The sequence below is a fragment of the Taudactylus pleione genome, unplaced genomic scaffold (genome assembly GCF_031769625.1).
Source record: "Taudactylus pleione unplaced genomic scaffold, aTauple2 ptg000314l, whole genome shotgun sequence".
In the NCBI taxonomy this organism is placed as follows: domain Eukaryota; kingdom Metazoa; phylum Chordata; class Amphibia; order Anura; family Myobatrachidae; genus Taudactylus; species Taudactylus pleione.
Window position 1 is genome coordinate 15,308,941 of NW_028284715.1, and position 25,929 is coordinate 15,334,869.

At 46.6% G+C, this 25,929-nt stretch overlaps 1 protein-coding gene across 2 annotated transcripts in view; it reads right to left on the bottom strand.

Annotated features, from left to right (window-relative positions):
• The window catches only part of CPQ (carboxypeptidase Q), a 649,615-nt gene that overhangs the window by 579,969 nt on the left and 43,717 nt on the right, over positions 1-25,929 (bottom strand). For both annotated transcript variants that reach the window (XM_088442622.1, XM_088442623.1), the window contains exon 2: positions 16,249-16,711. In XM_088442622.1, coding sequence (XP_088298748.1) covers positions 16,249-16,678 — 430 coding nt within the window. In that variant the 5' untranslated portion in view covers positions 16,679-16,711. The remainder of the gene's footprint in view (positions 1-16,248; positions 16,712-25,929) is intronic.

The following is a 25,929-nucleotide window of genomic DNA, read 5'->3' on the forward strand; positions in this document are numbered from 1 at the left end:
CTGCTCCGTCGTGCACATGCGCGAGACCCGGCTAGCGACGGGGAAGCCATCGCTCGGGGTCTCGCACCAAAGGGGGCATGCTGTCGATGGTGATTGACAGCACGCCCCCTTTGGGGGGCGTGCCGGGGGCGTGGCTGCCCAGACGGAGGCGTTCCCATGGGAACGCCTACCGTCTGGGTCTGGCCCCACTGACATCACTCAGTGGGAGTGTTTTTGGCTCTGATAGAGCCAAAAGCACTCCGGGCTTGCGGCAGACGAGACCCTACCACAAGGGTCTCGTCGCAAGCCCGATGGTCGCGATGGTCTTGACCATCGTGACCATCTTTTTGGCAGCTCGCAAAAGCTGTGGGTGGTCACCCACAGCTATGCGAGCGGCCAGGAGGCCGCTCCAATTTTAGGTAGGCCGGCCTTGATTCAGAGCGAGCGCTCTGGTCAGAGCGTCCGGCTCTGAATCAGGCCCAGAGTCAGAGCAGGGATGTAACTAGGTATTTGAAGGCAAAAGTTTATAAGGGCCCCTATGTACCACCCAATGGTGAAAAATGTATATAACACATGTAACTTTGACAAGGAAGATGGGCCCCCCTCAGCTTTGGGCCCCATAGCAGCTGCACCCCATGCACCTATGGTAGTTACGCCCATGTGTCAGAGTACAGTTTGTTTCCCAACAGCGAGTCGCCATGATTGGTGCTCCCTTGTTCCTTCCTTCTAAATAAGTGTCTGATAAGAAAGTGAAGTAATTCTACTTGCAGTAGGTAAGGGGAGTAATACAGATAGAACAGAGGTTCTCAAACTCAATTGTCAAGGTACCTTAACAGTAATTGGTGTATGTCACCTCTCCGATGCCTGTCCAAGATAGCACAGAGGTCCGCTCACACTGCACATCGCTCCAGGCTGCTGTTGAGGTTTGTCTGTGCTGCTCCTACCCCATCCACCCAGTGACCTGTTGCTGAGCATGGAGATGGCTCTTGCTCACAGCCTCTTGCTCACAGCGTGTCTTCCCAGCATAATGGCACACAGGCTGCACGCCAGAGTTCCCTCCTAAACAACAGTATGGTCGCAGCAATGTTGGTCACCTGACGCTCTTCCTCCTCTCAGAGCGCTGCTCCCAGACCAGCTGATCGCAGCATCCAATCCCTGGTGATTCTCCGCTACAAATTCCATTTCCTGACTGGCCTCTGTTGCCAGTACAACATCACTTCTTGCTGAAGTTACATCTTAGTGCTGAGCTCCCAGGTACTCTGTATCTGAACGGTCCCAGGGCCTAATTCAGCAGTGCGCGCCAGTGCACTGATGAACGCAGATTCCCGATGTTCGGAAATCTGCGCAGACACCAGACCCATTCTGGCATTGTGCAGAATGGGTCTGCGAGCCCGCAAGTAAACTGGCAGCAGACTGTCAGTCATTGGGGGCGGGGAGGGGGCGGCGATGCCGTCCGTTACAAAAAACTGAGGTGTGTCGCCGCCGTTGGGGGAGAGGGAAGAAGCCAGGATCTCCATCGGCTGACGGAGATTTCCTGGCTTCTTTATCTCAACTGCGGTGGCTGGATGCGTGACTCCATCGGTCACCTTAGCTGGCCGATGTCCCGCAAAGTATCCGATGCTGCGTTGGACAACGCAGCTCGGATACGTAATGCAGCAGGAGGCGTGATGCCCCCTGCTGCATTACCATATCAGCACAGATGGAATAGCTAAGCTGCTCGCGAGCAGCTTAGCTATTCCGTCTGAAGCCGAATCAGGCCCCCAGTCCGTTATATCCAGTATCTGGTAAACAAGTCTCCTATACCATCTTGTACACCAGTCTGGTTTTTACCACAGAGACTTGTTTTTACAGCCACCATCGGTTCTAACCGATACTTCCTTCCAACCATCGGTCTCATCCAATGCTTCCAACACTGGAATCTTATCAATTAAGTTCTCCAATTCATCAACATCGTTCCCAACCGATCAAGTTCATCAACATCAAACTCATATAAATTAAGGCCCTCATTCAGACCCACTCGCAAGCGGGCGCACGTACGTTAGGCGTACGTACAAAATTATTTAAATTCAATGGCTCGCTCGTATTTTCGTTCGCATCTAAAATTCCTCCCTAAACTCAGACGACCCCTCCTCTAACTAACGAGCGTGTGAAATAGCGAGCGTACATCCCCGAAATGGCTTGAAGGGAACGCACGCACAAGTATAAACCGGAAGTGGCCTTGTCAGATGTCGATTACCTGCTCCTTTATTCTGCCTACCTCCATTAATCGTATCATGCCAATCAATGTATCAATTAGCTTAATTGTTTTTTTTTTTTCAACACAATGCAAGAAACTTTACTCTTGTCCGTGTTTGTGTTTACCCGCAGAATACGTACGGATGGAACATTCGCTTTTATTGTTTAAAAAACATGTGAACCACAATTAAACAATTGTTCTATTGCTGTGGATCCCCGCATATTTCCCGGGGTTCATTTCTTTATTTAAATTTGCTTACGCATGTCACTGCATCAAGCCTATCATAACTCTCCAGAGATTTCTAGCCCTGTTGAACACATGACTCATACACTAACCAATAAAATTGCTCCTGTTAATTTCCAAAATACATTAGCCAATCAGAAATTTTTTGCACACTTTATCAAAAATGATTTGTATGAAAAACACCATTGCCATCATGAGAGCCTCCGCATTCACCAGGCGCGAGCTGCTGGTGCTTACGGAGGTGATGGATCGCCGTATAACCAGCCAGCCTCCACCCATCACCAACCGGCAGAAGCGCTCCGCGTATGCGGAGGCACGGTCCCGCCTGCGGTCCTTCGGTTCACGCCGCAACATCGGGCAGCTGGAGCGCAGGTGGTCAGACCTGCAACGGCGAACGCCCCGCTTGCTGGCATGCTTTCGCATGCAGATACAGGAAAGTAAGTGTTATGTATTGTGGTTTTCATGTTTTTGTTTGTGGGGCAAACTGCGTGTGCATGTTTTCCTGCCTGTCCTATTTATTATTTGTCCTCATATCTGCGTGTGCATGTTTTCCTGTTTGTCCTATTTATTATTTGTCCTCATATCTGCGTGTGCATGTTTTCCTGTCTGTCCTATTTGTTATTTGTCTTCATATCTGCGTGTGCATGTTTTCCTGTCTGTCCTATTTATTATTTGTCCTCATATCTGCGTGTGCATGTTTTCCTGTCTGTCCTATTTATTATTTGTCCTCATATCTGCGTGTGCATGTTTTCCTGTCTGTCCTATTTATTATTTGTCCTCATATCTGCATGGCCATGTTTTCCCTCTATTTCTGTTTTTTTCATTCTACTCCTATTTGCATGTTTTTTGTTGGTGGGTTTTTTTTTTTTTTTTGGGCCCCGGATTTGGCCAGAAACTAACCTCAATTTGTTTGACATATTTTAGGTGGACAGCCAAGACTACGCCGTCACCGTCCGGCCAGACGGCGTTCCCGCCCACTATCCCCAACCCCCAGCCAACACTCCACCCCAAATATTTCCCCTATTCCCCACTCCTCCCCAGCCTTCCAAGACCCTCTCCCGGAACTGTCGGGCCTCCTTCCCCTCCGTCCCACTTCCCCCTCTCCTCCACCCACCCCTCTTCCAATTACCCCCTCCCCGGAGTCCGTCATTACCCCTCCCCGTTCTTTGGGGAATGAAGGCTCCTCCGAGGAAGAACATGGAGGGACTTCCGGAGCTCCCGTTTTGGCTACCGGTATGTTTTTCTTTCTCATTTTTTTTAAGCACAAACTGTTTGTATGTAATCATGTGTCGTGCCTTTAATCGTGCTTTTTTGGTTTACTTTTGATGATTTAGCAGTTTTCCTTTACCTCTTCCTGCTGATTTCAACATACACATATCACACCTGTGGGAATTTGTACATAGGCCTTGTATTTTTGGCAGCACCCCCTTTTTGTTTTGGTTTCTTTTTTTTAGGTTTAGGAGTGATTTCGTTGTGTTTTTGTTTTTTTAATGTGGATTCCCTATTGTTTTATTAATCCACACACTTTTCGCACCCACAGAGGAACAGAGGCGTCGGCAAGAGGTGGACGAATGTGTTGCCCAGATGCGCCAACATGTCATTGGCGTTCTTGTGGGCCTTGACCGGCTGTCTGGCATCCTTCGCCAGTAGTTTTTTTTGTTTATTTTCGTTTTCTAAATAAATTTTTTAGTTCTAATATACGTTCTGGCTCATTCTTTTTTTCCAAAACAAAAAGAGTTTTCCCTGACATAAGTAGACTGTTCCTGCAAGGATTTCCCTTTTTTAAAAGTAAGATTGTGTTTTGTATTTGTATGTTAAACAGCCACAAGAAACACATAACAGTAACAATGTCATTTCCCTTTTTGGGTGTAGTGTCAATTAGATATTTCTACATTTTACAGGTTCCTAGTTGGTGTGCAAGCTGCTTAGGCCAATCTTCCAAATCCAAAGGTTTGGACAGGCTTCCTTTTGGTGTGGGTTGGGAACCTGAAAACATATTTCAGTTTACATCAACTGGTGTCAGTACTGGATTACCCCTTAGTCAAATGTAAGGTGTGTTAACCTGGTTACACTTGCTGTTAACGTCCAAAAAAAGGAAGACCATTTCACTCTCCAAACATTTATTCACAACATAAATGAGAAATCAAAGTGGTCACTCCCAAAAAAAAAAAAACAGTGATAATCTCAAATACAACACATACAAATAAAATATTTAAATAAAAAAAACATTCAAGAACTGGTTGACGAAGGACCATGCCAACATGATACCACAAACATGGCGTTGCGATATGGGTTCCAGAATATATGCCCAAAATCACCAGATCCAGGTTTGGTAAGGGTAGCAGGAAGTAGTGAGCGTTGGAGTGCCAAAGATTATGTGAACAAACAGAAGATGGTGAAAAAAATAAAAATAAATTAGATGTTCGCAAACAAACACAAACACATTAGGTATAAACACTGTAGTTTGGGTCAAACTTACCTAAAAAATCTGGCCACCACATCATCGCGTATGGCCCCCCACATACTGACCTCCGACCAACCTCGGGGGGGCCATCCTCAGGTAAGGCATCCTCTGGCTGCATTGGGACACCACTCCTTATGGCGATGTTGTGAAATATCCCACACAGGACCACAATTTTCGACACCATATCCGGCAAATACATGAGCTCGCCACCAGAGCGGTGGAGGCATCTGAATCGGCCTTTTAAAAGGCCGATACAGCGCTCCACCACTTGCCTGGTGGCTGTAAGTGCGGAATTATACTCACTTTGTGGGCCTGGTGTGGGAGCCAAATAAGGAGTGAGCAGCCAGGACATGCAAGGGTATCCACTGTCTCCTGTGAAAAATAAGAGACAACATCAGGAACACTGTGTATCAAGCTTAACATTGTTATGTACTAAAGGTCTCCACTTACCCAGAAGCCACGCATCACCAGCTTGTAGGTTGGTTAATTTCTGCCATATCCCTGATTGCCGGATGACGAAGGAGTCATGTGCACTTCCTGGTAATTTAGCATTCAGGGACAGGATCTGGAGGGAGGCATCACATACCACCATTACATTCAGGGAGTGATAGTGTTTCCTGTTTCTAAATATTGCCTCCAGCCGTGCTGGAGGCTGAAGTGGTATGTGAGTACCATCCACAACCCCTATGATGTGTGGGAAGCCAGCTATTTGGTAAAAATTGGCCTTGGCCACACTAAGGGCACCCATATCCAAAGGCATTTTAATAAAATGATGGAGGTGCTTGAAAAGTGCCTCCATCACTGCCCTCAGGATCCGGGAAAAGGAGGATTGGGAGATGCCCGCCACTATTCCCACCGTTGTTTGAAACGATCCTGAGGCACAGAAATGTAACACCGCCATAAATTGCGTCAGTGGTGGTATTGCTGTTGGACTGTCAATTTGCCGCTCAAGATCACTTTCTATTAATGAGAGAGTGTCTATGATGATTTTGGGAGGTAGACGGTAGCATCTTAAAACCTCATCATCGGGCATTCCAAAAAGGGTGACACGTGTTCGAAATATCTGGGGCCTTGCATGCCTACGATGCCTACGCCTGGGACGAGATTGAGGTTGGTCGGCTTCCGGGAGCAGGGCCAGAACAATTCGACCCAGATCTACCTGAAATTCAAAGTTTACAATGTAAGGCTTTTGAGCCACCCCAAAAGTAACATAAAACAACTTAGCTTTATGATACCATCCATAGCTGCTTACATGCCGGGGTATTGTCATGATACGTCAAAACTGTAAACAAGCCAAAAATTATACATCAAAAATTTACAGGGTGAATTTATGTTTGTCAAATTGGTGCAAGCCAAAACATAAAATAGGCGAAACACACATTTGGGCATCGATCAAAACGACATTGCACACCGTACGTCAAATAGGGGTCAAATGTAAGCCAAAAATGGAAAAGGGAAAACAAAAACTGGTTTACATGATGAATAAGCATCCCAAAATGCGCAAATTAGTTCGCAAATGCAAGTCACTAGACCAACAGTGAAAAATGCGCTAATTAGTTCGCAAATGCAAGAAAAATAATGGACTTACCAAGAGCTAATAGAAAAGATTTCCCTCAAAAAGGTCTTTGGGTCCGCAAGCCAAAAAAATCTAAAAGAGATGAAATTAGTGTTAAGCTGAAAATATTAAATTAAAAACAAGAAGTAGACACCAATTGGCCACAAGTTAGACTTCACCAAACTTACCAAATCAGGAAACGAGGCCCAAAAAAAACAACAAAAATGCGAACAGATAAAAAAATAAACTGTAGCAAACCCAAAAAATGCCAAAATCCGCCAAATCCTCCAACCGTAAACCACAAACTCCAACCAACTTAACCGCCAATAATCCAACAACGCAACCTCGAATCCACACACACCAAGCCATAAATAGTGTTTATTTTCCCGCACAAATTAAGGATGAATCATAGGGACGCACAATCAATGATGCGGCCGCAAACTAAGGACGCATGTATAAATACGTCACGAAATCACATTGAATTTCTGGATGATTTCATGCTGGAAGCAGAGACATGGCTTCAAACCAGGGAAACAATGGGCAAAATTCCGGCGGTAAGGCCTTCATGCATTTTGTCTCAATGATTATTTTCAAACATAATATTGTGCAAGTTATGAAGTGGCTAAATCAGCATATTTACCCAAATAGGTGAGGACGATGACATGGAAGAGACTGCTGGCCCCAGTCAACCCGCCAAAGCTGCCAAAAAAAAAAGGCAGCCACAATTCACAAGAAATGAGATGGAGGTTTTGATCCAGAAGTGTGTGGACATCCTGCCCCAGGCAGACAGGAATATGAGCCAAAGCCAGAAGTGGAGAATGTGGGAGGAGGTCGCCGTTGCTGTCAATAGGGTGGGTGATTATGTCCGTCTAGCCCGGGATGTAAAAAGGCGGTAAGTAAACACTTTCCCACCCTATAAACAAGCCCCATTTTAAACAAAAGGATAATGGTTCCAATTTCATTCCACAGATGGGGCGACTTCAAATATCGTCTCAAGCAAAAACTTGCCGACAGGGCTAGGCATGCAAGGGGGACAGGTGGGGGTCCCACCCCTGTGTCATTGGAGTTGACAGACTTAGAAGAGCTGGCACAGGGGTGTGTGCAGCCTGTGGAGGTGTTTGACGTGTCCAACATGGATACGGACATGCCAGACTTTGCGGCTCCTCATGTTGGCCCAGGTAAGTCTTGTGATGTCACCAACTCTGAAATGCTATTGTGCCAATATGTAGATTCTAATGTGACTCTTTTCTCATTTTTCCAACAGAGACACAGGCGGATGAGTCTGCTCCAGAGGGGAGCCTTGGCCGCAGAATTTCTGCTGGCTCTGCAGGGGAGGAACCAGTACATCCGGCTGAGGACCCTGCAGAAGCCAGTCCAGGGCGTGCCCCCTCGCAGGCAGTGGGCCTCCTCACAGAACTCAATTTAAAATCGGATTTCCACACGGAGATTCTGCAGAGGATGGACGCCAGTCTGATACGGGTGGCTGAGGCCCTGGAGCAAAATGCTGCGGCCAACGTGACCATTGGCCAGGCCCTGGCGGAAAATACCAGGGCCAACATCCGCATCGCCGATGCCCTGGAGCAGCTCGTTCGCCAGCACATGGTGGAGCCGACCTCCCTTCCTGCCGGAACATCAGGATCCTCCACCTCTGGCACAACATCAGCCAATCCTCCAAATGTGCCTAGCCCTGTGCCTAGTCCAGAGGCCACAACATCTGCCTCTGGACAGGCCAGCCCGATGGCAATCCGGACCCGGTCTGGCGCCCACCCTCCCCCATCCAAACGGGCGAAAAAACGGTGACAGCAATGGTGACTTTTCCCACACTCCTTCTGTGCTTGGCTCATATTCCTTTCTGGTCAAAACTTCCCTCTCCTTTCTTGTGAAATGTTTTTAATTTATTTTTGTACGTTTATGTTAGCAGTTATTGATTATTTATTTTTGTGAAAAAGTATCTTTGCCAGAAAAAAAGGCAACAAAATATTATGCCAATTGGTTTGTGTTTAAACAATAAATTTATTATAAAAATCTGACATTGTATTGTGACATTATTGTACAAATGGGTTACATTTAATCCTGGCCCTAAAGGCAAAAACTGACCAAAAAAACAATTTCATTTATTTAAAAAAAAGGCCTCTTGAAGGAACGTTTAAAAATTCACCTAACGATGCAAATTCCACAGTAAAAAAAAAAAGGGGAGCTAATTAAAACATGATGACATTATTGTCACAATAGGCTATAAACAACAAATTGAGGCCAAAATAAAACCCAAAAAATGTACGCAAATTGATTGTGTAATCCTGACATTAGCAGGTATGATTTCCACCTGCGTACGCTTTTGTGCTATCCCAATAAACTGCTTTCCAAACACATACCAAGCCGGTTTTCAATACAACACTAATTGCTTTTGTGACCACCCGCGATTAATCGCTGCAACATCGTGGAGTCCCGGGACGGAGAAGGTCATCGCCAATGTGGTCGAGTAATCCAGACCCTAAGCTGTGCGAGCATTTTGAAGGGAAAGAGGATGTTCCAGTGACGTATGAGACGGTCCGAACACATTTGACGTTCGCATCTGCTAATGTATGTACGCCCCAAAAACGCCTCGCCACGCCTGCGTTTTTCCAGCTCCACCCCCGTCAACACCCCAAAATGCCCTGTTCTGTCAATCACATTTGACATGTCACTTCCTGTACGCTATTTTAGGAACGAGAGAAAAAAAGCTTGCAATCTGCCGTACGCACATGCGCAGTGTAACACCGACGCATGCGCGGTTAGTCAACATCGGAACGCAACGAGCGTACTGTTGTTAACGTGCGGCTCTGAATGAGGGCCTAAGTTCTTACATTTTTCAACATCGGTCTCAAACCGATCAAGTTCATCAATTCTTCAACATTAGATTTAATTCCATCAAGTTCTTCAAATCATCAACATCGGTCTCAAACCAATCCAGCTCTCAATTCAGCATCATCGGTCCCAATCCGATTCATTCAGTATTATATACAGTATTCAGGGCCTGATTCAGACCCGGTCGCAAGCGCTGTGGGCTCGCAACCGGGTCGATGGTGGGCCAGTGCGCATGCGCACGATGGAGCCGGCTCCGTCGTGCGCATGAGCGAGACCAGGATAGCGACGGGCACTCCGTCGCTCCGGGTCTTGCAACAAAGGGGGCGAGCTGTCGATGTTGAGTGACAGCTCGCCCCCTTTGGTGGGCAGGCCGGGGGAGTGGCTGCCCAAACGGAGGCGTTCCCATGTGAACGCCTCCATTTGGGGGCAGCCCCACTGACATCACGAGTGATGTCAGTGGAGAGATTCCGGCTCTGTTAGAAATCTCTCTGGGGCTTGCAGAAACGAGACCCTACCACAAGGGTTTCGTCGCAAGCCCGATGGTCGCGATGGTCTTGACCATCGCGACCATCTTCCTGGCTGCTCGCTATAGCTGTGGGTGGTCACCCACAGCTATGCAAGCGACCAGGAGGCAGTTCTAAAAAAAAAAATAGCCCGGCCCTGATTCAGAGCGAGCACTCTGTCAGAGCGTCCGGCTCTGAATCAGGGCCTCAGTTCCATTCCAGCCTGCTGTTCAATAAAGACATTCTATTCCTGTCATTGTCTTCATGCCCATCATCCACTGCCGTATATCTACCTCCTCACATCTATACATGAGGAGTCCCTGACTCAAACCACCTAAGTGCATCCATACCTCTGGAATCTCCTCTTCAGTCTCCCACGCCTGTTCCAACCCAAAACCAACCCTCAAACATGACAGTGTATATGTAAAGAGTGCAGGGTGTGCATGGTGTGCAGTGCATCAGGGGGCCCACAATGCACACCCTGGCCGGTGCTGTAGAATCAGCAGGTAAATGGTGCAGCGGCCATTTTCCCGGAGATTTGTGCATGCGCAGTAGAGAAGTCACCGGGAATTCTGCACAGACGCCATGTTCCTAAATATCTGCGCATGCGCAGTAGACTCTGGCACAAAGTCTACTGCGCTGCTAGAGAGGAGTCTGCACACAGGCCCTCTCTTCTGCATCTTAAACCACCACTGCTAACAGTCCAGGTTTTAAGGATATCTATGCTTGTGCACAGATGGCATAAATCAAACTGACCGAGGTACAAATAAAATAATTTGTGGACAGAGTTTGAGAACCACTGAGATAGACGAGGGACACACATCAGTGACATCGCTATGGGGGTGCGGGCCACACCGGGTGTCACCCTCGGAGAGGGTGGCACCAAAGTGCTGGCCCCTCCTCAGTGACAGGTGCCGGGTGTGCAGTGTGACGTTCTCCTGGAGGAGCTGACAGCGCAGACACTATTCTCCCGTCGCAACCCAGCATCACCGAAGATGCTGGACACGCCCCCGGAGTGATGCGTTCAGGGACTCCCACGAAGACACGCCCCTTTATTTTAACCTATACCCCTTTTCAGCAAGCGCGGCTGGGATGTAGAGTGCGCACCAGGTAGAAAGTCTTAACTGAGAAGACAAACAATTATGGTATCAAAGTTGTTAGAAAACTTTTGTTTTTAGCATATATGTATACAGAATACACAGAAAGCCTTTTTGTATAAATGTTTTTAGAATTGTATTTCTGTATAAGCCCACTACATAAATCAGTGTCTTCAATAAAGTGGAGAGTGCCAAGTACAGAGTTGGGAAAAACAATGTAATCTATATAATAAGCGAGAAAGCGTGTCTGTATGTCCATTATGCACTATACCATTATACCACACAGTAATGCCCTCTACAGATTATGCAACATAGTAGTAGTGCCCCTATAACACATTATTCCACACAATAGTAGTGCCCTTTACACATTATGCTCAACAGCAACTCTCCTCCCCGTGTCTCTCCAGCAGCCTCTCGCCGGCACAAATTGAATCTAGCGCCGGTCGCCACCAAATCAACATCGCTGACACCCGGGACTCCTTCGACTGCCCTGAATAGACTGGCCCACCTTGTGTGTGTGACTAGGTGCAGAAGGAGCGGTGGGCCACAGAGGCAGCTCGGGCACCATAGCAGCCGCACCTCTTGCACCCACGGTAGTTACGCCACTGTTTGCATGCATGTTAACAGTGGGGTCCTTTCAGGATCAATAGGATGGGATTATAGGCAGGGACAATGTAAACAAATAAAGGCTTCAGGCGTACTTCAACCTGGGCAACGCCGGGTATCCCAGCTAGGCATGTATTTTAAATGGTAGAAGCTGCTTAAGCTGAAAATCTCTTACTCCTAAATATTATGCATGATAGGTACAATACCTGTGATGCGTAATGACAATGTATATATTCTTTACTACTCACTGTGCAAAATAAATAATTAATAAGATCATGAATTATTTATCACTCTGGTATGGTAATTGCAGCATTCATTCAGACCCGGTCGCAAGCGCTGAGCACTTGCAACTGGGTCGATATTTATGCCCTGCGCACGCGCAGCGACCGCACTGCACGTACGCAAGCCCCGGAGCGAGAGAGAATTTCTTTCGCTCCGGAACTCACTACAAAAGGGGCGGCTGTTGATCGACAGCTCACCCCGTTTAGTAGGCGTGGCGGGGGGTGGTTACACAAACGGAGGCGTTCCTTAACGCCTGCCGTTTTGCGGGCGGCCGCACTGACATCAGCAGTGATGTCATTGGGGAGTTTCCTGCTCGATCAGAGCAGGAAGCTCCCTGGGGCTTGCGGTTGCCGAGACCCAACCTTAGGGTCTCGTCGCAAGCCCCGATGGTCTTGACCATCCAACCTGGTTGGTCGTTAAAGCTGTAGGTGGTAACCCACAGCTTAGCTAGCGACCAGGAGGCCGCACTTAAAAAAAAAAGCGGCAACCCTTATTCAGAGCAAACAGTCGCTTCTTGCCACCGCCTCTGAATGAGGGCCTCAATCCCTTCCACTGAGGTCCTTATTACATTCTATGGAAATATCCCCATCTAAATTTAATGTTCATGCTCTAACATCAGAAAATGGGAATGCTAGTCTCACCGTGTTCTTATCCCCACGATAATGAGCAGTATATAGCCATATAATGTGGGTCCATCACCTATACACAGAATAGGAAGCCATTTTGAATGTGAACCAATACTGTATATAATTTTATTAGGATCTAATGATGTCAATGAGGCATGAGACACACACAGATGTCACTAGTTCCTAAGGAACGGACCAATCCTCCCATAAAATCCATACGTCTACAGACTTTGGGAGGAATTCAATTCAGCTTGACAGACGCAATGTACCATTCAGGAATGGCAAATCGCGTCCATCTACTTTGCAAGTTCTGCCTCACACCCCATAGAGGTGAGAAGGAAAACTTGCGACGCAGGGGCTACCATACAATAACTGGCTGATGTGTGCGGCCAGGCATGCGGAATATCACCAGCAACTGAGTTCCCCCCTTTGTCTGATCAACTTCCCCATTATCAACTTGTATTGAGGCCTATAACTTCCTGGGGCAGATGTACTAAGCCTTGGTGAGAAATAAAGTACCAGCCAATCAGCTCACTGGATGGTACTGTGGGTCTGATTCAGAGCCACTCGCTCGCGCTGTGCGTTCGCAAGCGGCCTGATGTTCTGCGTACGCGCAAGCTTCGTTCTGTGCGCACGCGAACTAAACGATGCGATCGCATCCCTCTTGCTCGCCCAGCAAAGGCAGCCCAGAGTAATGAGTGACAGGAGAGGCCGTTTGTGGGTGGTAACTGGGGCAGGACACCAATAACAGGGGGTTGGAGATGCGAACGCAGGCGTGCCTGAGTGTTTCAACGCCGTTTTAGAAGCGTGCAAAGTTAACAGGCAGCGTCATAGTACACGTCACTTGCCTTTTTTTTTACACTGATTTCCTCGCAATGCTTGCGGTAGGGTAAAGCAACCGCAAGCACTGCGTTAGTATCCGATAGTGCACTATGTACCAATGTTTTAATACACTTCCTGGAGATGACGTGTTGTTGGTGGGCGGCTTTGCCTGTGCGATTGGGCGTACGCATACACAAAGTGGCCGCACGCTAAGACATGGTGGGCGTGCTTATGCGTTGGCGAGCGTTCGCCTCCCGTGGCGTCACTTTGACAAATTTGAATACGCATCCAGCGAGCGTACGCTTATAGCGACCGGGTCTGAATCAGGCCCTTTATCTCTTTCCTAGGCTTAGTACATCTCCCTCCATATCTTTTGGATTCTTTGCAATTTCTCACAGAATCATATGGTTTGATGTTTAGGTGAATTTGCTGGGATGCCCAAGTGGGGAAGATTACCAATAGTCTTCAGTGTTTTCCATTTATAAATATTCTACAGCATGAAGGGCTTCTAATTGTTTGAAAATGAATGTGCAGCCTTTTCCAGCTGATTAACAGCCATATAGGTTTCTGTGAGATGATTGCAACTGTCCTTTCTCCTTGGCATTGTATTAAACTAAATCCAGAATACTCCAGGCGGATATGCCAAGGGTTCTGCTGTTATATAGAGGTGGGGGCACTTCCTGATAGACCAAATTATTAAATAGTGATGAAATAATGAAGTGCTCCTGATTGGCAGAACCTGTCACAGATGACCTGATGTATCGCTTTGGAAGCAGTACTTCCTCTCTCATACATGCCTTCCTCATGTTGGCTTATTTTTGTGTTGAATAAATAATGACAATATAAAATCTGTTATGTGTTATATATGTCACATGAGATTAGATTTATTACATTTTATGACTTGATGAGGACTAGATAATTGGTAATTATGCCGTGCTAAGAAAAAACACAGACTTGAAGTTATACCAGCTATAATTGCTTCATAAACATCCTTTCAGTTACCATGAATAGACTCCGGGAGATAAAGGGCCTGATTCAGACCTGCGCGCGAGCGGGTCGATGGTGGCCCAGTGCGCATGCGCGGCATGCGCGAGACCCGGAGCGAGTGAGACCATCACTCGCTCGGAGCTCGCAGCAAAACTGGGCGGCTGTCGATGTTGATTGATAGCTCGCGCCGTTTTGTAGGTGGGTAGGGGGGGGTGGCTGAACAAACGGAGGAACGCCTGCCGTTTGTGGGCGGCCCTACTGACATCACTCGTGATGTCAGTAGTGGACTTCCGGCTCTATTAGAGCTGGAAGTCCACTTGGCATTGCGAGTGCTGAGACCCTACCACAAGGGTCTCCTCGCAATGCCAATGGTTGCGATAATCGCGACCATCGCCAGGCCGCTCGCACAAGCTGCGGGTGGTCACCCATAGCTGTGCGAGCGGCCTGGAGGCCGGAATTTTTAAAAAAAGGGACGCCATGATTCAGAGAAAATAGCGTGCGCCTCTGAATCAGGCCCAAAGCCTGGATCACTCGGGGAGCTCCCGCCTGAACACAATGTTTTTCCCACTGTTCTTTATTTATCAGAAGAAAACACAAATGTGCCACATGATGAAAATCATCAGTCTAGGCCAGAGGTTCACAAACGCGGTCCTCAAGGCACCCCAACAGTTCAGGTTTTGGCAGACTTGCCGACTTTTAGATTTACCTCTCCAGGAGCTGCCCGGCAAGGAGATGCAGGTGAGCAGTGATGAGGGCGGAGGCCAAACAGTCAGCCTCATTAAAGCCCCACCCCCTCACTATAAAATGTTATGAATCATGCATATTTAACTAGGGGGCAGGGCCAAATGACATAATTCTCATTGGATCAAGTTGTTAGGCCACAACCCCTACCCACGGACCACCGATCCCCGAAAAAATTCTCCCCATTCTGCCCACTGGACGGACTGCGAGAGAAGAGCCTACTCTTCCTGGGATGCGGGGGGTTACCAGAAAAATCGTGAGCCTCCCGCAGGTTCCAGGATTATGGGTTTTAGAGATAACCATGGTTGAGTACAGGTGGTTAAATCAAATTGTCTGAGGTACTAATTAAGGCCCTCATTCAGAGCCGTACGCTCTGAGCAGAGCGCACGCTCTGAATGAGGGCCGGCCTCCATGAAAATGGAGCGTCCTCCTGGACGCTCGTATAGCTGTGGGTCACCACCCACAGGCTATACGAGCGTGCAGTTTGATGGCCGCGATGGTCTTGACCATCGCGACCATCGAAACTGCGAGCCGGAGCCTGCGGTTGAGGTTTTCAACCGCAAGCTCCGGAGTGATTTTGGCTCTATCAGAGCCAAAATCACTCCCACTGACATCACTAGTGATGTCAGTGGGCCGGCTTCTGACGGGAGGCGTTCCCGTGGGAACGCCCCCGTCAGGGAGGCACGCCTACCAAAGGGGGCGTGCCATCAATCAACATCGACAGCACGCCCCCTTTGATCAGACACAACGAGCGAAGGACTTTCCTTCGCTCGTCGCGTCTGGCGCATGCGCACGACGGAGCTCCCTCCGTCGTGCGCATGCTCAGTCCAGAACATCGACACCACTTGCGAGCGGACAGCCGCTCGCGAGTGGGTCTGAATCAGGCCCTAAGTCACTTGCGGTCAAAAATGGATATCCTTAAAACGTTGACTTTTAGGGTGCCTTGAGGACTAAGTTTGGGAACCTCTGTTCTAGGCATTTCTGGTTATTTAGATGGTGTTTTTATGCAAATAAATAAATATGTCACATTTAAGAGCATATTCAATTGCATAAAATGTCTATAAAGTGCTGTTGGAACGGCGTAATGACAACTGGAATGGCAGCACTTCAAAACCACCAGCATAGACGATTTTCCCTCCCACCCCATATAGGTGTGAAGGAAAACTGACCATGTTGGGATACCGCATGCCACTGCGCCTTAAAATTCTGACCACTCATAACTCTAGCCTAAAAGGAAACCATTAAGGACATGTCGTACTGTACCTTCCACTGGAGTTCCAACACTGCCACCAAGCCCCAGTATAGCCAGGTTTTTCTTTCTTGGTTGTAGCATCCAAGCTGACTCTTCCCCCCGCACCCAGTGTGGTACTTTCACAGGCTCTAGCGAGACATTCAGTAGCCTATCTTCCTGGAGCACACTGTACATGTACTTGATGGCATTTTGTAGATTATCAGAGCCACTGATTCTATTTCCGATGGTATCAACGAAAAGAGCTAATCTCTCATAGGATCTGTTCTGGGCACTGCCGAAAACCGCCAGATCGATAATCGATTTGGCTACATCTTTATAGCCAGCCACTTCTTTAATTATCCTTTCTAATTTCCTTGGCTTGATTCCTGGTTGATTGCCGATGCCCGTGCATGTCTGCAGCACACAAGCCGCCAGCACACTTGTCACTAATGAAAGCTTCATTTTAGTACTTTACTTGTGTTTGTGAAGGAATTCCTGTGGGACACAGAAGGCGAGAATGAAACTTTTTACTAAATTATTCTCTTAAAAGCAGCACTTTGGTAAAATATATCACGGTCACCGTGACATTAAATAAATAGCACCATCTTTTTTTTCCCATTACATACAGATGTGTCCTTATACATCTGATCTCCTTGCGTGTTAAACAGCCCTTCTAGTCGCGCCACGCCGTGGCATAACTCGGTAGCGCAGAGCGTCTTTTCACGCGACTTTTTACCTTCAAATGCTTACGCACAGCGGAGCGAATAGTACACACAAGCAGCTTCTGCTGATCAAAATGATATGCGGCATGCCTATATTCTGTGCGCGACTGCGGCTGTATGCGAAATGCTGCGTTACAGTGTCACATCCGCTGACACTGTAACGTAGCATTTCGTATGCAGATACACCCGCAGTTGCACACAGGACATAGGTATGCCGCATATCATTTTAATCAGCAGAAGCTGCTTGTGCGAATCAGACACATTTGAAGTTAAAAAAACTGCATGAAAATACGCTCTGCGCTACTGAGTCACGCCATGGCATAGCGCGACTAGAAGGGCTGTTTAAAGCGAAAGGAGGCTAGATGTACGAGGACACATCTGTATGATGCATTTTGCAGTGTACTGTACTTTGAGCAATGTGCACCTGGGAACAGGTACTGGGGTTTACATTTGATGGTCATATAGAATGATGGATCCTACGACCTCCTGTATTCGGAATGCTGTTTACAAGCAACCAAATGCATGTAGCCGCTCAACAATTGAAATGTGCACTGGAAAGAAGACCTGACGGGTGGGAGGAAAAATACAAAAAGTAAATGGGGAGAAAGCAAAGGAAGCTATAGCTATTATAAACTAAAGGCCTGATTCAGCAAGGATCGCAACTGCGATTACACACGCAATTGGCCGATTGTTGCGTTCTACGCATGCATCGCAGTGCGCGAACACATCACTGCGATCGGGACTACGCAGACCCATCGCAGAGTGATTGATAGGAAGTACGGTTTGGGGGCGGTGGTCGGCAAAACGCAGGCATGCCAGTGAGTTTTAACGCCGTTACAGGGGCATGCATAAATTATTCACTGCGATGGCATACGCAGCTTGTGTACTCACTGCGTGCGACAAGGTTAGCAATTCCTGAGTAAGGTCAGAGCTTGTGCAAGTGTGCGTGAGGCTGCGATGGTACTCGATGTTACCGATAGTTTTGCAGTCTTGCTAAGTATTATGGATGTGTGTAAGGTAAAGTGGGCGTCCTTATGTAATACTGCGACGGCATAGCGATCGCAGAGGATTAACATATTTTCGCAGTGAGACTGCGTGCGTAATCGCTATTGCATTCGCTATTGCGATCCTTGCTGAATCAGGCCCTCAGACCTGAACGAAATATACACTTGCATAATTCACAAATATATGTCGACGGACCTCTAATACTAAAATCCAAACTGAGGGCCTGATTCAGAGCCGTTCGTAAGCGATGTTCGCACAACTGCGCATGCGTATGGGTTGTAATACGCATGTGCGAACCAGTCATTGCGGTCGGAAATTGTGTGCTCGCAAAATAGCGAGTGCCTGCTAATTTGAGTGACAGAATGAGGCGTTTGTGGGTGGTAACAGGGGAAGGTGCTTGAAAACGGGGAGTGGTGATCCGAACACAGGCGTGCCAAATGGTCAAAACGGGCGTTTTAAGGGTGTGCATAATTAACAAAGCAGCGTCATCGACCACGTCACTTGGTTGTCTTTTAGCCTGAACTGCTCGCATGATTGCGGTAGGAAAATCCTACCACAAGCTCTGCGAGCAGTTCATACGCCTTTCGATGTACTCGATTAATCTAATAAATAGCGGAGATGACGTAGGATGCGAGCGGCCAGGGGGCGTTTTTTTTAAAAATAGCGAGCGCATGTTTCGTTCACTCGTTCAGACATAGAAGCGTCAACAGACCACAAAGAGCGAGCGCTCAATTTAAATAGCCGGCCCCTTTTTCAGAACGAGCGAGCGCAAATAGCGTCCGGCTCTGAATCAGGCCCTGAGCTACTAATAATCTTCAACTACATATGTAAAAGTTTTAGAAGCTTATCAGAGCTGGTAATAAGTGAGCGTGCCCATGGAGAATGTGTGATCCATACATAGTGGACAGCTAATATCTGCAAAAGTGTAGGCTGCAGCTCCATTTCTTAGGCTGGAGTGGGTCACATGGATGGAGGGGAGAGACAGAGGAGGGCTTATTATTATTATCCTTTATTTATATGGCGTCACAAGGGTTCCGCAGCGCTTTACTAAGTACATAAACAAATGTGCAAACAAGAAAACAGCAACTCACACTACAAAACAATGCAGGAAAAGGACATAGTTTATAAACATTGCTTCAATAGCGATCATAACACTCAAAAAAGCAGCAGGGCAGCAGCAACCAAGTGTTAGGTGCCCTTGTGGGGAGTTTGGAGTAGACAATCATATGAATGAGGGAAGGAGAAGCATGAGGGCCCTGCTGGTGAGAGCTTACATTTTAAAGGGGAGGGGCAGATAGACAGGGGTGACACAGATGGGGTAGACAGTGAGGATAAAGCATGGAGCAGCGGGTTAGGTTGAGAGCTGGAAGGCTTCGATGAAGAAGTGGGTCTTGAGAGCCTTTTGAAGATTGGTAGAGGTGGAGACTCTGATAGGGAGAGAGAGAGAGTTCCTGAGGTAGGGAGCAGCATGGGCAAAGTCTTGGAGGAGGGAGTGGGAGGAAGTAATCAGTTGGCAAGAGAGGCGGCATGCATTTGTTGAGCGAAGTGGGCGGGCAGGAGTGTGAAGTGAGATGAGAATCGAAATGTAAATGGGAGAGGATTGGGTGAGCGTAAGAATCTTGAATTGGGTTCTGAATGGGAGCCAGTATAGGGCTTGTAAGGGGGGAGGCAGATGTAGAATGTTTGGAGAGGAAGATGAGCCGAGCAGCAGCATTGACAGACTGGAGTGGAGAAAGGTGGGAGTCAGGGAGGTCATATAGGAGGAGGTTATAATAGCCCAATCTGGAGATAACCAGTGAGTGGATGAGGGTCTTAGTTGCCTTCAGGATGATAAAGGGTCTGATCGTGGAAATATTTTTGAAATGGAAGCGGCAGGACTGTAAGAGGTACTGAATGTGTGGTTTGAAGAAGAGGAAGGAGTCAAGAATAACTTCAAGACAAAGCACTTGGGGGCTAGATGAGATAGTTGTGATGTTAATAGATAATGAAACTGTGGTAAGTGAGGCTATGCGGGATGGTGGGAAGATGATCAGCTCAGTCTTAGACATGTTAAGTTTAAGTAAGCGATGTGACTTCCAGGAAGAGATAGCGGAGAGGCAGTTGGAGATACGAGTGAGGAGAGAGTAGAGGTCAGGGGAGGAAAGGTAGCATAGAGATGATGGGCTTGAAGTGTATAGATAAGTACGTCCTTGTTTCTGCTCCTAGTCTTTGTAGTTCAATTAGCTTTCTCGCCATTCTACACCTTTAGCACATTTGTATTGGTTATCAGTTTACTTATTTCATACTTTCCTTTATATGTAAAATAAAAAAAAATTATGATATTGTCTAAAATGTAATCTATAAAGTGCACCCAAGATGGCTGCCTCATCTGGTACATTCATGGGTAGGATGGATAATCCTTGAAATTTATTACTCAAAATGGCTGTCTCACCAATGGCTTTCATTATTTTCTGTAAAGCTAAACCTCTGTATTATGCTCATGAAAAGCGCTATATAAATAAAATTATTATCATTATTACTTAGTGTATTTAACATAATTGTTTGTGGTCATGCGATGTCCTTAGTTGCTGGTTATCTGAGAAAATGGTCATGTTCATGTGCAGAACAAAAGCAAATATAATTATAAAAAAAATTTTTGTGGCAAATCCATGTGGGCCTAACATCTCAAAGTTATCATCACCCTAAATGACTTTCTTCAATAATCCTTAAACCTTGGTGGGGCAGCTCTGGTTTGGCCGAAGGGGTTCTTCAGTGTATCAGGGATATATGCTTCTGGGATTGGCTGGTACTGGCGTCACCTGGTTGTAGTGACTGAGCGCAGAATTTGTGACACGCTAGACCAGCCTAATACCTGCCAAACCCAAAACTGGATTATTTTCATAGTTCTTATTGTTTTAATCAACACACTTTTGTCTTTGCCATGGTTGCGAATTCTCAGAGGTATTTTGCCGAGCTCAGCAATTATTCCCGCATTCCGAGTCCTCTAATCCTATTGCAGAAAATCTTAGACAGTAACTTTTTGCAGACAATGGCTGATAACAGAGAACAATATTCTGTACTTCGCAGCACAGCAAATGTAATTACAGTTTAACACTAAATATATCTGTCAAGGCAGAAGACCTTCAAGATATTTGTGATTTTTGTAGCGCTTAATAAAAGTAACTTGTATTCTAGGTTTAGTGGTCTTTAAAACATTTCAGAATTCAGAGGCCTGATTTAAAGTTGTACGTTATGCCGGTGATTTCACTAATAAAGCGTGCATCAAGGTACATTACCGTAGTCGCACGTTGCGGGTCTTTATTCGCAGTGTGATTGACAGGCAGGGACCATTTGGGGGAGGCAACGAAGAGTGCCGGCTAAAAACACAGTCATGTCTCGACCGTTTTGGGGGGGTGTCATCCTGCCTCTGCGATCCCATACGCAGGAAACATGGCCCTGGCATCTCAGTTACAACCGCCAGTCTGCGTGACCCTAGACTCACTCAGGTAGTCGATGTTTGCCTGATCCGCATCTGATGCTGCGTATGAGTACACAGTTGGGGACAGCTGCCATGGATTCGGCGGGTGTCTCAGTACAAGCCCCGGCCACTGATCTATTAGCATATTTTCGCACATCTTCAGCTGCAAAAAACCCTCCACAACTGCGGCAGCATTAGCGTACAAATCTGATTCAGGCCCATAGATATTACATTGACACCTAAACAGTATACAGTACAGATGTAGTAAGTACAGCCTAAAAGTATCATAAGTGTAAAACAAAGTTTGTTCATTCTGTTTACGCAAGCTAAAAGACAAAGATTATATTAACGCCAGGGACAGTAAGGACACCAAGGATAAGATAATTCAGTCCTGGGTTGCCAACTGTGGGCCTGATCAGACCCGCTCGCGAGCGCCGAGCGCTCGCAAGCGGGTCGATGTTGCCCAAGTGCGCATGCGCACGAGGGAGCCGGCTTCATCGTGCGCATGCGCGAGACCCGAATAACGACAGCCAAGCCATCATTATGGCTCTCGCACCAAAGGGGGCGTGCTGTCGCTGGTGATTGACAGCACGCCCCTTTTGGTGGGCGTGCCGGAGGTGTGGCTGCCCAGACGGAGGCGCTCCCATGGGAACGCCTACCGTCTGGGGCCGGCCCCACTGACATCACTAGCCAAAAGCACTCCAGGGCTTGCGGCAGCGAGACCCTACCGCAGGGTCTCGTCACAAGCCCGTTGGACGCGATGGTCTTGACCATCGCGACCATCATTTTGGCAGCTCGCTATAGCTGTGGGTCACCCACAGCTATGCGAGCGGCCAGGAGGCCGCTCCAAAAAGGAGCATTGACAGCTAAAAACGCAGTCATGTCTCGACCGTTTTGGGGGGGTGTCATCCTGCCTCTGCGATCCCATACGCAGGAAACATGGCCCTGGCATCTCAGTTACAACCGCCAGTCTGCGTGACCCTAGACTCACTCAGGTAGTCGATGTTTGCCTGATCCGCATCCGATGCTGCGTATGAGTACACAGTTGGGGACAGCTGCCATGGATTCGGCGGGTGTCTCAGTACAAGCCCCGGCCACTGATCTATTAGCATATCTTCAGCTGCAAAAAACCCTTTACAACTGCGGCAGCATTAGCGTACAAATCTGAATCAGGCCCATAGATATTACATTGACACCTAAACAGTATACAGTACAGATGTAGTAAGTACAGCCTAAAAGTATCATAAGTGTAAAACAAAGTTTGTTCATTCTGTTTACGCAAGCTAAAAGACAAAGATTAAATTAACGCCAGGGACAGTAAGGACACCAAGGATAAGATAATTCAGTCCCGGGTTGCCAACTGTGGGCCTGATCAGACCCGCTCGCGAGCGCGAGTGCTAAGCATAGCCCTCCCCCCACAACCTAACCCTCCCCTAATCCTAACCCACCTTTCCCACAGCCCAAACCTAACCCTCCGCCCCTGCTGTCTAACTCTAAACCCCTCCCCCCCCAAAGCCTAACCCTATCACTCACCCCCCGCCGCCTAACCCTGATCCTTCCCCTAGTGCCTAACCCTAATCCCTAAACCTTCCCCTAATACTTACAGCCAAGATGCCCGCAGTCGGGATTCTGGTGCCTGTATTCTGATTGCCAACATCCCAACCAGAGGGAACTACATCGAGATTTAAAGGTTCCAAAACAATCAGTAGGTGCTGATTGTAAATTAAAGTATCACTTGAACATTAATACTGTAGCTACCTAAAGTTTTAAAAAAAACTCTTATGCTACAAATAGCAGCCTCTGGGTTAGTCAAATGTAACTCAGCTGTTAAGCTATAAGACCTCTCATGTAAGGTCATCCCTCCAGGTAACAAATAATGTTGCTGCTAAATCAAATAACAAAAACCTTTGTTAGATATTCTCTATTCCAGGCACATTTTCAACATTAATGTACAATACCTTTGTCAAAAGTAATAAAGCTGAAGGTAAAGTAAATACAGCTTAGCTATTCTGCTTCAAGGAACACTTGTGCCAGGGGATTCAGCATGTCAATTTTTTAAAAGAACAGTCTTTTAAAGCAGTTCTCCAGTTTGACAATGAGTCTTACATGAGTAAGTGAAAAACATTTTGTTTTCTTTTGACACCATCAAGGTTTCACAGATCCATAATTGTGCACCCAAAACTGTGACAAGACAGGTTTCATGTTTCCCGACAAGTGGAGCCACATGAAGGTCAAGACATTTTGGAACTTTCACGCAAACTGTTCTTTTCTGTCGTTTCAGGAGTTGGATCTCAATGGCTTGTAGCTAAGGACTTGGATAGGGCCAAAGTTATAGTCAAAAGCCAGAGGCTCAGTACATACTGTAGATAGTTTAAAAGAAGTCCAAGGGTCCTATTCAATTAGCAGCGGTAATTAACTGTGGGCTAATGCTGTGGTCGGGGCTATTCTGTAGCCCGCAGGCTGTACTTGGTACGGATTTCTGTTCAAGCCTCCCAGAAATCTGAATTTAGTGCTATCGCGGGTGCTGCGAACGCGTTAACCAATAGCTCCTGGTGTAAAAGTCCAAGGCTACTAGCATTTTTCCTTGCGCTGTAATTTTCATGGCTAATTGAAACCAGCCCCTAAGCTGGTAATTTATAGAATAATCCAAAGAAGAAGACAGAAAACCTAGCCAGTGTTAAACAAAGCCAGAATGTTTGTCAAAACAAGAAAATGCCTGGGAAGTCAAATAAAAGGATCAAGAAATAGGAGCAGCTAGATTACAGTGAGTAGCTGGTTCTCCAGCTTTATATAACCACCGCCTGCAAGGGATTGGCTATGATCAGGAAGTGGACAGAAAATTGGGCAAATCTTGGATTTGAAAGATTAACAGAACAAGAAGTTTACTAAGGTGCAGTCGATATGGCTTAAACAGCAGGGACACTGATCTAAAGTTCACAAAGCACTGGGATTAAATCTAATGGAGAGCACCAAAGTTCTGAGATACATGAGAAGTCTTGTAGGCAACAGGGGAAGGACACATGAGAAGTCTTGTAGGCGGCAGTGAGAAGTAGTTATTAAAATCAAGGCGTAGGATGGAGGTAGATCTTAGATGGGGTAAGGAGCGTAGATAATGACAAGAAATTTTACTTAGATTCTGGAGTATATGAAAACACAGTATGGGGATTTGAGGTAGTGTGGTAGATCTGGAATGACGAAAAGAGGATCAGTAAATGCATTATTTAAGATGGACTGAAGCGAAGTTAAATGGATGATGGGAATGCAGTAGTCAAGGCAGTAGTTGATGAGAGAATGGATGAATAGCTTTTCATACATTTGAAAAGAGTTTATTCTAGCTACATTCCATATGTAAGGGTGATGCCACTGGGAGAGAGACCAGAAGGGAGGAGTCAAGCAGATGGTAGTCAAGTGTAGCAGAAGGCTTTGGAAGACTGAGGAAATTGTGATATTGGTGATTGCAAAGGAGGACAGAAGATGACTCTGGGAGGACAGAAGATGATAGGCTCTGCTTTGGACATATTGGGGTCAAATCAATTAGGAGCGAATTGCAGGTGCGAGTTGCTATTTTCACTTCAAATTCGCATAGCGAATTAATTTTGCAATCCAAATAGTTGCTGCGAGTGACGACTTTAATGTACCTTGAACCATGCGCAGTGCAACTTAGACACTTGTGCAGATTGACGATTATCACAACTCCAAACGCATCAGCATAGTGTACAATTCTGAATCAGTTCCATAAATGAAATTAAAAAAAAAAAAAAAAAGTGTCCTCATACACAGTTGACAAAGTAGCACTAAACAGCCCTTCTCGGGCCGCCAGGTCATGTATGACGCGGCTTGCGCCAAGCATCTTTTTTTGCCCAAATATATATTAGTCGCAATGCAGCAAATCCGCTTGATGAGACTGAACTGATAATATGCGACACTTGTACATCTGTGTGCAAATGAGTCTGAATCTGTATACGAAGTACTACGATGCAGCAGCCGCGACTTTTTTCACTGCAACTATGTAAATATTTAAAACTAAGACGCAGCACGGTGTCTCCTGTACACATTGAGTGGTGTTTCGCTGCTTCCGTGGTGCGTAAGGTGAACATTTAAAGAAGAGGTGGCTACGCAGCGAGGCTCAATGGCGCTAAGCGTCTCGCCCCAAGCCTTTTGCACCCAATGGGATATTGGACACATCTATATTGTAGGTAATGAAAGAGCAACAGTTTCCTCCTTTTAAAGAGGAAAGGTTAATCTGGATCTGCTATGAACATCCACATATGGTTTAAACCCCTATATCGGGGCACCCTGAAAAAAGTCTGGTACCTTGATATATATTTGCTCCTATAGGTATTAATAAAAGGAAACTAAATGGCTTTACAATTGTATTGGATAATGCAGATGATCTAGGAATGGAAATGTTACAATAACTCTGGGATGAAAATAACAAAGATGTAAACAACAAACAAGAATTATCATGTTATAACTACCACCATATTGTGATACTTGATGTAAAAGAACAAAAATAGATACAACATTTT